General features: G+C 37.5%; 1 protein-coding gene across 1 annotated transcript in view; it reads left to right on the forward strand.

Annotated features, from left to right (window-relative positions):
• Positions 1–13,814, forward strand: part of TMC1 (transmembrane channel like 1) — a 70,422-nt gene that overhangs the window by 19,880 nt on the left and 36,728 nt on the right. The window contains 2 exon segments of the mRNA XM_009474376.2: positions 9,821–9,911; positions 11,185–11,266. Coding sequence (XP_009472651.2) covers positions 9,821–9,911; positions 11,185–11,266 — 173 coding nt within the window.

Here is a 13,814-nt window from a genome sequence, read left to right on the forward strand (position 1 = left end):
AATACAGATAGCAGCCTCTAAATCAGATGTGTAGTTTTTTACATTATATGTTTTAGCTCAGCCACTAGTTGTGGGTTTGAATCAGGAGCCCCTCAATGAATGTCTGCAGCCTGTGTCATCCTTTGAGGGCAGAGGGAGTGGGAATACCAGTCCTTTCTGGCCTTAAAAATCTATGTTACTATGAAGTGTTTGTAACTGGATGAGTGGTTTTAGTCATCCTCAGTGAATGCTAAATTATTGCGCTGTTTTTATTCTCTAAGGTGGGCTTTCTCATTTAAGCCAATAGTAAATTTTCAAAATCCCACCCTTGTTATGTGCCTTTTTATCTTAACAATTTCTTTATTAATATTCCTGGTCAAGTAGTCCTTGTACATTCAGCACGGGCACCAATTCTGCCTAAAAGTCCATTGGTTTATCAACTTTTAAATTCTTATGTTTACAAAATCTAGACTGGGAGACTAGAAATAATTCAATTTTATTTGCTGACATTAGAAGGTTTATTTTAGTAAAAAATATGCATCAATGTGCTCTTATGGCAGTTTGCAACAATGTTTTTTTTTCCTATGCTTTGCTATGGTCCTTTCTGAAGTAGGCTTGGAAGCGTATTACCAGCTTATTTGCCCTAGAAAAATGTGTATTCCAAGAGCAAATGACAGTTCTTCAGATTAGCTTATTTGGAATCTACTTTTATTAACTGAAGAATTATGTTTATTACTATGTTTCTCTGTCAAATAAGATGCCAAAAATAGTCACCTTCTATTCCAGGCAATCCCATTCAGATTGCCACAGGGTCATGCATATCTCTGCAGACAAAGCACAAAAATCCAGCAAACAGCCGGAATAAAGAATAAAAGGTAAAAACTAATGTTTGGTCACATTTTTAAATGTGTGAGCTGAGAATTAGGCATTTAAATCTGTGTTTAGCATCTTAGATGAAAATGATGGAATTTGGAAGCACTCAGCACCTTTGAAAAAATCAAACCCAGTCATTTACATACCAAAACGCAGTCATAGACTAAGTTTTCTAGAGTCCTGTTTTTGTAATTGGCTCTTTGGAACCTAAGTTCAACTGAGTTGCAATGGAAGACCTGGTGTTACTATGCTGCTTCAAAAAAGAGGTAATATCTTATCAGTGGGTGCTGTATTATGATTGTAGTTATAACAATACAGGAGTGTCTATATCAGCACATTTTAGGGTATCTATGTATTTGTTTTGTATTTTAGCAAGTTATTTAAGATTTATACCAGAATCATTAGCCTGACAGATTGGCATTATTTTTGTACATGTGGAAAATGGGCACACAGTGGCTTCAAGTACCTTAAACTTGTAAATCAATAACAAGTGACTTTTTAATACTCTTATACAAGCGTCTTTTGCTGTTGAAATTTTTGGTCAACAGTTTTAGCAAGTTATTAGCAAGTATTTCCCTATGTCATCTGCTTCTTCCCTTGTGCAGGTTTTAGAGTATCATGGGATGTGTGCGGGAAAAAAAGAAGCCTATCTTCTTAGTGGTAGAAGAAGACATTTCCCTGTTCTTTGTCTTTCAGCTTCCACAATGGAGAGTTACTTCATTGCAGATTTCTTCTCAGTGTTATAAGAAATGTTCTTTATTGTGAGCCAAACCCCACTTCCATGTTTGTTCTGTATTAGCACTTATTTTTTTCCAAGAACGGAAAAAAATTGCTCCCCAGGAATGCTCAAGGATTTGTTACATATTCATGACAAAATAAGACTAAAAAATATATTTTTTTCATATTATTTTGAAAAGTGAATATTAGGGTTGATTAGGACTTATAATTTTAAATATTATTTTTCTAAAAGAAGTGTTAATTTGTCAGAACAAACTATTTTTGGGAAAAGATTTAATTTCCACCAAATTTTTTGTTTTAAAAAAGCAACAAGAAATTTTAAATTGTTGAATCATTTTTTTAAGCATTTTCAAGACTGAACAACGCCCTCACTTTGATGATTCAAAACCAGTTTCTCCCAAGGGAGTGTTTTTTCATAGCTTAAAAAGTATAGGGTGGAAAAGATGATTTCTACTTAGCTCTAGTGACAACTTTGTAAAATAGTTAATCTTTTCCTTCATTCTTTTGTTCTGAAAATGCATGAATGAACAGTACCTTTAGAACACAGGTGTAGAACTAGTTGTTCTGTAGAAATGCCTTCTGTCAAAACCTGGCTGAGATACTCATTGCTGAAATGGCATTCTTAACAGAGCCGCACTGGTAACTTAGATCAGCTTTAATTTCTAATTTACATCCCTGTGTCTAGAAAGATGCATTTCAAACAGCCCTTGATTATTCTCTGAAGAACCATGACTGAGGATACTGCTCTTCTGCAGAGTGTTCCTCTGTAGTTTGAAGTTAAGCCGTACCAGCACTGTCAGACTCTAACATCACCTTGAGACATCATAGTCAGATCTTTACAGGTCTGGAGATCTGAAAAAAGTGAGGAATAAACTACGGAGAGGAATGAAAAGATGTTAAGCAGGAAACAGCATTACCACTCTCCCAGGCCCTAAGCAGTAGACATATTAGTCTGTGGGCTGGGGACATAGTGGTCTGTGTGGTTGAGAGCATGAGTGTTGCTGGAGTCCAGACTTTTTCTAATTTCCAAGACAAATATTCTCTTTCAGAAGTGTTTTCTTGTTCTTGTCATTCTCTTTCCACTGGTTTACATGGTTTGTGAGTACTGTTGTTGTGCCTTTTCTATGGGAGATGACAATTTGTGCACATTTCCTCTTGACATTGCCTACTCAGGCCAGCACAAAATTACCTGAAGAACCACCAGATGATAATGACCACCAATCATTATTTACAAGACTGAAATTTAGAGAGGGGAGATAAACTATTGAAAAGATTTTTGGATTAGAAAAAGGTACAAAAAATAAAGCTCACGGGCCACAGCTTCAGCTGTTGCAAACTGGAAAACCTCCAGGGAAAGCTATCCTAATTTACCGCTGAGGGTCTCCGGCATACTAATCTCACTCCCCTTGTTAGTGCACATAACACTTTAGATAGCCAAAGTTTTGTGCTATAAAATATCAGAGACTTTTAACAGCTATGTAGTTTATATCCACCAGCAAAGCCTATTATGGTACCATATAATCAGATAGTTGAGCACAAGAATCCAGAAATATGCCAACAGTGGCCTCACTTTAAAGCTGTACCACAAACCAGTTGGCAAACTATCAAAACAAGTGAAATGACAATATATTAAAAAAATGCAGTCAAATGTCAAGCTTAGGCTTTTTAAAGGACTTCCAATTAAATACAGACCATAGGGAGAGCCATGACAACTTTTTGGTTTTTCTAAGAAAAACAGGAGAGCAAGGCAGTCTCCCCTTCATCTCCCAGGCACAGATTATAATGTGGTGATTTTTCGCTATTTTTTAGCATCATTTATTTTATTACAGGACTTAGATTACCCATCAAGACAGATGAATTGGAAACAAAATATTTTATAAGTATACAAAACCCAAAGATACATAAGGTGCTTGTGTGGGATGGTGGAAATTTCTCGTCCTTGGATGTGCTCTTTGTACTCCAGTGAATCAGTATTTCATCTCTCTTACTGTGGACATACTGGCGGTCCTGGAGGCCAGCTGGGTATTAAATAACACTATAATTTGCCCATTATTACTGCTGAACTGCTTTTCAAGTGAGCTGTGCCTGACAACAGTTGTTTTGCAGTCAGTTTTTAGTCAATCTTTTTAAGACTTGGAGAAGTCCTGTCTGATCAATATTAATATGTCATTTCTTTTTAATGAGTTTTTAGATCTTGGAGACTGAAACCTTCCTGAACTGTTACTGAAAAATGTGAACAATCCACTTGAATCCTATTCATTAACAATAACCCCTGAGAGCTGTAATTCATCCTCTCTGCAACACTGAAGTGCCCCAAGTACTGTACACCTAGCACTTTGGAAGGTGTAACTCCACACCTAGTATTAATAATTAACTCAGGCTTCTCTGGGACAATAATGCCTGGCCCCATGCAACATTTATTAGTTCCTTGTGTCTGTAATTCAATTAATAAGGTTTCTCTGAAGCTTCTTTAAATTCACAGTTAGCTAACAGGGCACACTTTGGCCTATCTTGTGATATAGATAATTTACCTATAACACATGATACTAGTGATTACAAAGCTCAGTTTTGTCGCTCTGCATTGCTTTTGACACGTCCTCATGTTAGTGAAGTTGCATTACTTCCAAGTAGGCATGCATACATGTATATATGTATGTAGTTTTGGTTGTTGTTGTGGTTTCTAAGACTACTTTTTATTGCTTGATAGTTCTTCCCGTCCTCACATTTTATTTTTAGCACAAAAGAAATGAAGGAAAGGACAAAGCGTGGCAAAAGTCTGCAAGGATGTACAGTGAGATAGTTTAGACATCAGGGTTGAAAGGTGAATTAAGTAACATATTGGATTACATTTAACAAAACAGAGCATGTGTTCACAGACATGGAAAGGACATTACAAGCCTGTTCCCTGACTGAATGGTGCCAAGTTGTTGCTGAACTTTTAAAGCCAGGAAGCTTAAGTAGAAGTCAGGGAAAGGTCTCCTAAGCCTACAAATCACAGAGGCCAGGAGTAACCCAGTGGGACTAACCTGCTGCAGAGTTGCTAAGGGAAGAAAAGCTGAGGGGGAGAAGGAAAACGTTCTATGTGATGGCTCCAGAATCATCTGGTAGTTATGGTTTCTGTATTACTTCCTTACACATAACTGCACACATGTTTCTGCCTCATTACCCATAGGCCCTCTTTCAAGCTCTGCTTCTGCACTGAATTTGCTTTTCAGATATTTCATTACAACTCTGGTGGGAATTTTTCAGAGAAGCAAGTTGTTATTGAGATTTCCATTTAACTACTAATTAAATAAGATCTTTAAGTAAGTCATGCAAATATTAATGGATGCAGCTAACAGATAGGCTGCTGGGGGCACTTAATAACTCCTCTGTATATTTGCATGTGGTGGGTTTCCCTTGTAAGACTTAGTCTCTCTAAATTAGCAGAATGAAAATGCTATTTCAAATGTTATTGGTAAAATCCACTACACACCAAAAGGTAAGACATGCTTGTAGAACATCAAAGGTAACTTGATTTTATTTATTCCAAGAATTGAAGAAGACTTTCACTCTTTCCCTTCACAAAATAATTTCTTGTTTTAAAAAATAATTTCAATTCTTTCAACTGCATAATAATCATTGACTCATAAAATCATAGAATCATTTAGGTTGGAAAGGACCCTTAAGATCATGGAGTCCAGCTGTTAACTTAACACTGCCAAGTCCACCACTAAACCATGTCCCTAAGTGCCACATGTACACCTCTTTTAAATATCTCCAAGGATGGTGTCTCCACCACTTCCCTGGGCAGCCTGTTCCAATGCTTGACAACTCTTTCAGTGAAGAAGTTTTTCCTAATATCCAATCTAAACCTCCCCTGGCATAACTTGAGGATATTTCCTCTTGTCCTATCTCTTGTTACTTGGGAGAAGAGACTGATCTTTGCCTCGCTACAACCTCCTTTCAGGTAGTTGTAGGTATAAGGTCTCCCCTCAGCCTCCTTTTCTCGAGGTTAAACAAACCCAGCTCCCTCAGCCGCTCCTCGTATGACCTGTGCACCAGACCCTTTACCAGCTTCATTGCCCTTCTTTGGACCCCTCAATGTCCTTCTTGTAGTGAGGGGCCCAAAACTGAACACAGTATTCAGAGGTGCGGCCTCACCAGTACTAAGTACAGGGGGACAATCACTTCCCTGGTCCTGCTGGCCATGCTATTTCTGATACAAGCCGGAATGCTATTGGCCTTCTTGGCCACCTGAGCACACTGCTGGCTCATATTCAGGTGGCTGTCAACCAACACCCCCAGGACCTTTTCCGCCAGGCAGCTCTCCAGCCACTCCTCCCCAAGTCTGTAGTGTTGCATGGGGTTGTTGTGACCCAAATGCAGGACGTGGCACTTAGCCTTGTTGAATCTCATACAGCTGGCCTTAGACCACTGATTCAGCCTGTCCAGATCCCTCTGTAGAGCCTTCCTAACCTCCAGCAGATCAACACTCCCACCCAACTTGGTGTCGTCTGCAAAGCTAGTGAGAGTGCACTCAATCCACTTGTCCAGATCACTGATAAAGGTATTAAACAGAACTGGCCCCAATACTGAGCCCTGGGGAACACCACTTGTGACCAGCCACCAACTGGATTTAACTCTATTGACCACAATTCTTTGGGCTATATAGCATGTGCTACTTTTTATTAACTATGTGACAATTATTAACTATGCAACAATTATGGCTATTACTTCAGAAGAATGGGAAATATTAATAACCACAGTTTATAATGCACGTTTGAAACACCTTCTTGTCATGGTCAGTGTAAAATATGCATTAATGCCAAAAGTCCTATTAATACCAAAAATCACAGCATAACTAGACTAGAATGCAAATACAGTGTAACTGGAAAACTAAAATAATATTGTAAGTCCACCATTTGGACTGAGTTGATTTTTTTCAAGATTTATACAACAAATTTGTAAGTACAGAAAAGCAATATATAAAAAATGAAAGGAATTGCTTCATACTTCTTTCATGAAACATGAAAGCAGCATCACAAATATTGTGCAGGCGTGGAACCGATGGTTTTGTGCTCCAGTCTTGCATATGGAACTCAGTTGACTGCTTGTGTAACCACTCAGTAAGAAGTTTAACTGGTATCAGATCATCGTCTGGTTTGTTTGTGCCACAATGATGAACTTAGTCCAATGCAGGCCAATGGAGTGCAAATCTGAGAAAAACAGATTATAAAGCAGTAACATTTAGGGGCAGTTTATGACAGTTCTGTAGCCAGCACACATTGGAGATGGGCAGTGTTGGGGAAGAAGGGATGCAGGGAGAAAGGAATCCTCAGCCACTGGAAAAGTAAAACCCAGGGAAGCATTCAGGAGAGTTAGCAGCATTAAACCTGGAGATCTGGATCACCACCTTCAAAAAGCAATGTTTTGGTTTGTCCTGGAGGAAAGTCTTAAATACTGATAACACTCTAACTTGAAAGATTGCTTGATGGAGAGTCCAGAAGGCAGAGAGGAATAAGAAACACTATTTTTTTGTAGAAAACTTTGTAAAAGACATTTCAAACAAGTGAACAGAAGGCTTGAATTAAGAGTTTCAAATAAACCTCTTTATGACTTTTATTGTGGAAAGTTCCTTCTTGTTTCGGCTTAGCTTAATTTTATAGCAGAACATGTTTGTGAAGATTCTTTGTGTTCAACTACAGATACAAAATGTGTTCATACCCGCTATGGAGGATTTTTTATGTGTTAAAGTTTGTTTTCATATTATCCCCTTAAATTTCTAACTCTACTGCTTCACTGTAAAACAAGACAACCTTTGAAAACAACAATTTGAAATCTTCGTATTCTGCAGCATAACTGCATGCAATTAGTGACTGAAAGCACAGCTTTTCTACAGCTCTGTAGGCTTTGATTTCAGTATTTTTTCATGAACAAGCTCCAATGCTTGAACTACCTAGTGATAGAAGTGGTGGTAGAAGGTTTTCCTCTTAAGTCCAGAATATGATATGCTGACTTGGGAGATTGGTACATGTCCAGTTTATTGATTCTGGCTGCTTTTATGGTACTGCTCCAGCACTGACTGCTGAGTTTACAAGGAAACTGCCATCTGCTGTTGGGATTGCCCTATATCTTCTGACAGTGCAACAAGATTTTAAATCCTGAGGACATGGATTTAAAAGGGACTCACAGACAGTGGTTTCATGAAGCTGAAAGAATCTCTTTTCTCTGACTTGTTTAAGAGGGTTGAAATTTAACAGTAGAATTTTTTGAGAAGCAAAATGAAAGAATGAGATGTGAGTGCTGAACCAGAAAATCTCTGAAGGGCTCAAAGTGGTTTGGAAAATAAAGGAGGCTCCATCAGTGTCAAAGTTAGCTGAAGTACAGAAAGATCAGACTCCAAAATCGAGAATACAAATGTGATCCAGAAGCGCAGAATTGAGAATAAGGGATCTAGAGCCTTAAAAAGACACCGACTCAATCCATGAGGAACACTTTGAAGTGATGAATAGGTGGAATGTGTGGCTGGGGTGGTGGCTGGGTATTTTAGCTTTTTTATCTGAATCTGTGCATGCTTTGTGCCACAGGGAAAAGAAAAAAAAAGAGCGATTCACTTGGGAGTCATGTAATTGTGTGTAGCTTTTTGCTTCTGCCAACCTGTGTCTTTGAAGAAGAAAACAGAATCTCAGATGGTGGCAAAATACATGCTAAACTCCTAGGGAGGTCAGGTGAACTGGCACTGGTCCTGATGCCTCACCAGCTGGTTTAGGTGTGAACACTCAGAAGGTGAGAGTGCTCAGAGGGCTCTCAAAGAGGGAAAGCTCTCAAATAGTGAAAGCTAAATTCAGTACCTCAATTTTACACCATCTTGGGAAGCATAGAAACAAAAAGCTGTTTGAGACGTTGGTACTATGATCTAGAGACTGGTGCAGTGGGTATCTAGTGGGGAAAGGTTTTTATAGGTCTTCAAATGATAGTATGAAGATCACCTTAAACATTTGCAGTTACTAAAAATACACAGTACTTTTAAAGATATTGAGATTTTTAACAATGAGTTAAGAGAAATTATGACATGGCTAATAGCTTTACACATAATTTTAATTCTTCTTTATCACAGCTACACCACTATTCTGCCAATGCCATTGTCAGAGTCTGCAGTTTAACACAATCTTTTTGCTTGCTTGCATAAAATATGTAAGCAGAAGATATAAGCATGATAATTAATTTTACTCAGTGAACTTATCTGTAGCACTTCTGGAGAGACTTGCATCATAATTAACATTTTCCCAATAGTCTACCTTTTCCCAAGTGCTTGGAGTAATACCTAATACAATATACAATGCTTTGCAGTCATCTAGTGCGATGACAAAATAGTTATACGGTCTTGTGCACACACTGACAGCTAAAAATTCTTCCTCTATTTTCCAGTGGTTTAGATCATGATATTTAGCCTTTAGGGCACATTTTCTCAAGAGAGACACACATGAAAGTCATACTTATAAATGAAAATTACATGAAATGGAGGAAATATTAGTATGCTCTTGATCTCATCTGTTTGTTGTTTTAATCCATGGACATTATGCATTTTTAAAACAATTTAAAAATCTTCCTTTCATATTTGTACCACCAGGGTATTATTTAAATTCCATATCTTTAGAAGCAAAATTTTAGTCTTTTGGGGACCACTGAAGCTACACTTCTAAGAAATGATTCTGAGAACAGTACAGTTAGAGTTGATATATGCAGAAATTCTGAAGAGTTGAATTAAATCTAGTGTTGAGAAGGGTAGACACAGGGGTAATAAGGCTTTAGTGTATACATATCTCCAAAATAAAAAATGAAAATAAAATTCCCTTAGGTAGCTGGACAACAATTTATATTAGGTGGAACCAGGAGGAATAACAGTTTGTGAGTGGCACAACCAGTCAGCAGCTGAGCTGCAAAAGAAAGTCACTGTGACTAAAAATATTTGATAACATTAACTGGATGTAGGCAGATCTCAGAACTCCAAATGCATTTGGATTAGAGCAGATGACTGAAGTTGCTTGTTCTGTTTACACTACATATGATTAGTCTTCAGGGAAACACAAAATCTCAGAGCTTTTCTTTCTAAACATTACTAAGGGAACAAGATTATGCAAAACTCTATGAGGAGTCAGAACATATAAAAAATTACATTGCTATTGTAGAGACAATATCAAATTTCATGTAGCATCATCTATGTCTCTCTTTTGCCCTCATTTTCCAGGGAAGCCCAGCTTTTTGTTGAAAAGTTTGAAGGTGCTCTTGGAAAAGGAAAAGGAAAAAAATTCTATGCATACAAAGTGATGATGACCAAGGTAAATTTATTATTTCACTAACTTCATGTAATGCAAATGGGGAGCCTTTTGCAGAGTATTGCTATATGTACGCGTATTCCAAAACAGAGTTCCTTGTCTTTCTTTGCATTTTAATGCTTTTATTTCCACAGCTCTTGCATGAAAAGATTTCTAATGCAAGCTCACAGTTTGATTGAGACCCAGCATCAAAACAAAAATCAACTGGTTTGCAAGAGTTTGCAAGGGTTTAATATCTTGTGAAAGTTAATATCTCTTGGTGTCCATTGGATTTTTCTGTTGACTGAATCCAAAACTCAGTCTTTGCCTTGAGGCAGCCCTCTGTGAAAGATCAACAAGTGTCTTTTTGCCCCACAGCAAAAATACTGTAGGCATCTCCACTGAGCCAAGGCTCTAAGGTCATGTATATCCTAGAAAGCAATATGAGTCTGTAGAATTGTGACCAAAAGGCTGAACAGTGGTTGCTGAGGACCCAGTGTACATACAATATACGCTCTAGCAGGTCTTTCTTTGGGCTAAGTCCTGTGTGGCCCCAAACACTAAACACCCAACAGCAGTGGATGTGGATTAGCATGCTCCTCAAGTACACTTGTCCAGTACCTCTTTTGACTTAGTTTTATCCCCTGACACTGCTTTACAGAGCAAATGTAAGTGTGGTAGATTGGGATGGTTTGGGAGATTCACTTCAAAAGCACACTCTTGCCCCAAACTAAAAAGCTGATGCAGAATGATGCTAAGAATTTTTGGCAGGACTACTTGCTATGGCCAGGTTTATCTTTAGTTAGACTGGATTTTCTGCAAGCAGTTGTGTACCCACATCTTATAAGCATTAATGTTCACAAAAAATAATTAGGCTTTCAAACTCAGCTGGGCACAGGAAGCTCAATTACAGAAGTTGTACTTACCCAATAGGTAAACTACTGGGTAGAATAATTGTAATTAAATGACATAGCTTGAGTTCCAGATCTGAATTTTGAATAGCAAAGGAAATAACATATTAAATTCTCAGAAACAATTCTAAAATAAATGAATGGCATGAAAGGAAGGGACTATTTTATCATTCTTCTCGTGGAAGAAATAGGGACTTCACACAAAGTCGGTAGGAGACTTATGCAGGACAAACAAGCAGACATGGTTCTTCATAAACTAGTGCTTCTATTGCAGTGGGCTCTGCCAAAGGATACTGTAGATGATTAAGGGGTTACATTAGCTCAGGGGGAAACTGTGCATCTGGGCACTGAGATGATGGTGGTTTTTAATCTGTGACCCTTTTCAGAAATGGATGAAATTTCAAAGAGATTTTGAGAATTTTAAGACAGCCTGCATACCTTGGGAAATGAAAATTAAGGAGATTGAAAGTAAGTACTTATGGAAGGTAAATAAAGGATAGTATCTAGTATCTAATTCCTGATGCATGCCAAAATGGTAAATTACTTTTCAATACTTTAGAAATACATGTCTGTGTTCAATGTGTAGTGTAAAATCAATGAGTATTTATTTTTCATTAATATTTCTTGAGCTTGATATTATAGCTACTTGAAAATTTCCTTGAGAGAGTGTTAATCATCTTATAGATAAAGATCCTCAATACACAGGTAACAGTTCAGGAGCCAGTGTTGAAGTTAATCTTAGAAAAGTGGAATTGGGATTTAGCTATTGCCTATCTTCACTTTATTTTGTCTGTATTTATACTATAATTATTTCTGTGATGTTTTTTCATCATCTTGAGTCTTACATAAGAGGTATTTTGGTGTTATTTCTCTCATTTTCAACCATGTTATTTCTCTCATTTTCAACCATATAATACAACACAGAGAAAACAATACTGGTCTTGGATGTCCCCATATATTAGGCATAAATATATACCTATGTATATATATATAGGTATATAAATATATACACAAAACAGTGTAGTTAGTACTATGCGTATGTTTGAGAGTAGGTTTTCGGCATAAGTCAGTTTTGTGTTTCAGTTCCAGTGATGAATTTAAACTGCAGCCCTCTCTTTGAAGCAAATGTTCCTTCACTGCATGGGTACCTGAGTGAAGTTCTGCCACTGATGAAATGCAGATGAAAGTGCAATGGAAACTGATTTTAGAGAAGTTGCCTTTGGAAGAAGCTGTGGGTTGCATCAAAAAGCAGTAACCAGAACAGGAGAAGAACAAGAAAACGATAAATTGTGAATTTTGTGGGGTTTTGCACTGCAAAATAACCCTTGAGGACAACTTATACAATGTCCTTAAACATGTGGTCTACAGACTGCTGAACAGATTATCTACTCACTTGAGGTGGAGTTTAGAAACCTGCTGCATATGTGTAGTTAAAATCAAACTCAGCACTAAGATGCACAGGTCTCTTACTGGTCCGGGCACATAATAGACATCTTGAGGATTTGTGAGAGTGACGTTTCTGCAAGTTTCTGTAAAGGAATACTCCTGGCATAAGTTGTTCTGTTAGTAATAACTTCCAACAGACACATTTTTTTCCTTATAAAATCAGGATGGAAAAATAGAACAGGGTCATTTCTCCAGTCCTACTTTTATATCTATTTATTTTTTTTCATTTGAAATGAGTAACTTTTTTGCTCTCACCTGGAAGGTCCCAAAATCACAGTCGGCTAGTACCTTTTCATAACCTCAAAAGGTAAGATTGTGAAGTTTACTCTTCTTCTATTAATTTTTGTTCTGTTCAGTGTATTGCTAAGGCAGGCTGCAATTGCTTTTACTTGCAGAAAAAATCCTCTGTCTGAATATTAGTAATTTAAGAAGTACAGTTAAACCACAGTTTGGTCCAAAACTCTAAGGCTTGATTTCAAGGGAACAGCTCTGAAATATTGCTCAGGAAAAGAATTTTAAGTCATAATTTATTTGTTTCTGATTAATTCAAGCAGTAGCTCTCAGTGTCTACCTCATATTAGTGAATTTGTAGTACTAAGATCAAGGTCATCACAATGATGATGCTGATAAAGCTGCTAAGTCCCAGAAAAAAAAAAAAGAGGTTTTAAAAGGAGAAGTGAGGGTAACTGAAATTGAAAAAAGCTAGTATATGTATAAGGGAAGAGTAGAGATAAAGATAGTTTGAGTCACAGAGACAAAAAACCTGCTGTTTCAACTTTTTCTAGAAACCTAATTGTTATCTAAATTTATATGTAGGTAGGACATGTAATACATTGGTCTTACTGTATCAAGTTTAGTTAAAGGGAAAGAGTTATCCTCTGTTTCTTGGCATTTAACAAACTGTTGGTGCCAAGTCAAGGATTACCCTGCATTCTCCAAATTTCAGGTTAGCAGAGTCAGTATGAGATCATTTGTAAAACCATTTCTTATATCAAGCGCTGATCAAAATCTCCAGATTTGATCAGAGACCAAATACAGAACATATTGGAGGAGCTGCCACCTTTTCAACAGAGTCAGCTTCAAGCTTGTATGCATGAACTACAGGGAGTGAAATGTTCTTAACAGTTGTCTTCAGGCATGCAGTTGTGTTAAAGAAGCAGAAGAAGCAACTGTGCAAGGGGACACATGTCTCCAGATGGCTCCAAACTGAGCAAGGACCTGATTCCCCTTTGACTCCTAGCACTAATGGCTTTGTCTTTTGAGGCTCAGTTCAGCCCCATGTAAAATGACAGTAACACTACTGACATAAACACGTGACATCAGACAATGAACAGAATGTGCCTGATACTGCCTATAAAGAATTTGGCAGAAAAGTGTCTTTGGTTGCTTAAGACTTTACATAAGACTTGCTAAATGCAGCACATTATTGAGCACCTTAGAGAATCTTGTTGGCACAGGCAACACTTTGCATGTAACCACTGGATCCTTCAGTCCACCCAAAATATTGAGGAGTGGTTGAAGAAAATGGTTGAACACTAGGCTTGAAAACCAGGATCAATATTTAAAAAGA

The sequence above is a fragment of the Nipponia nippon genome, unplaced genomic scaffold (genome assembly GCF_047370975.1).
Source record: "Nipponia nippon isolate SJK-2023a ecotype South Korea unplaced genomic scaffold, ASM4737097v1 scaffold_8, whole genome shotgun sequence".
Taxonomy (NCBI): domain Eukaryota; kingdom Metazoa; phylum Chordata; class Aves; order Pelecaniformes; family Threskiornithidae; genus Nipponia; species Nipponia nippon.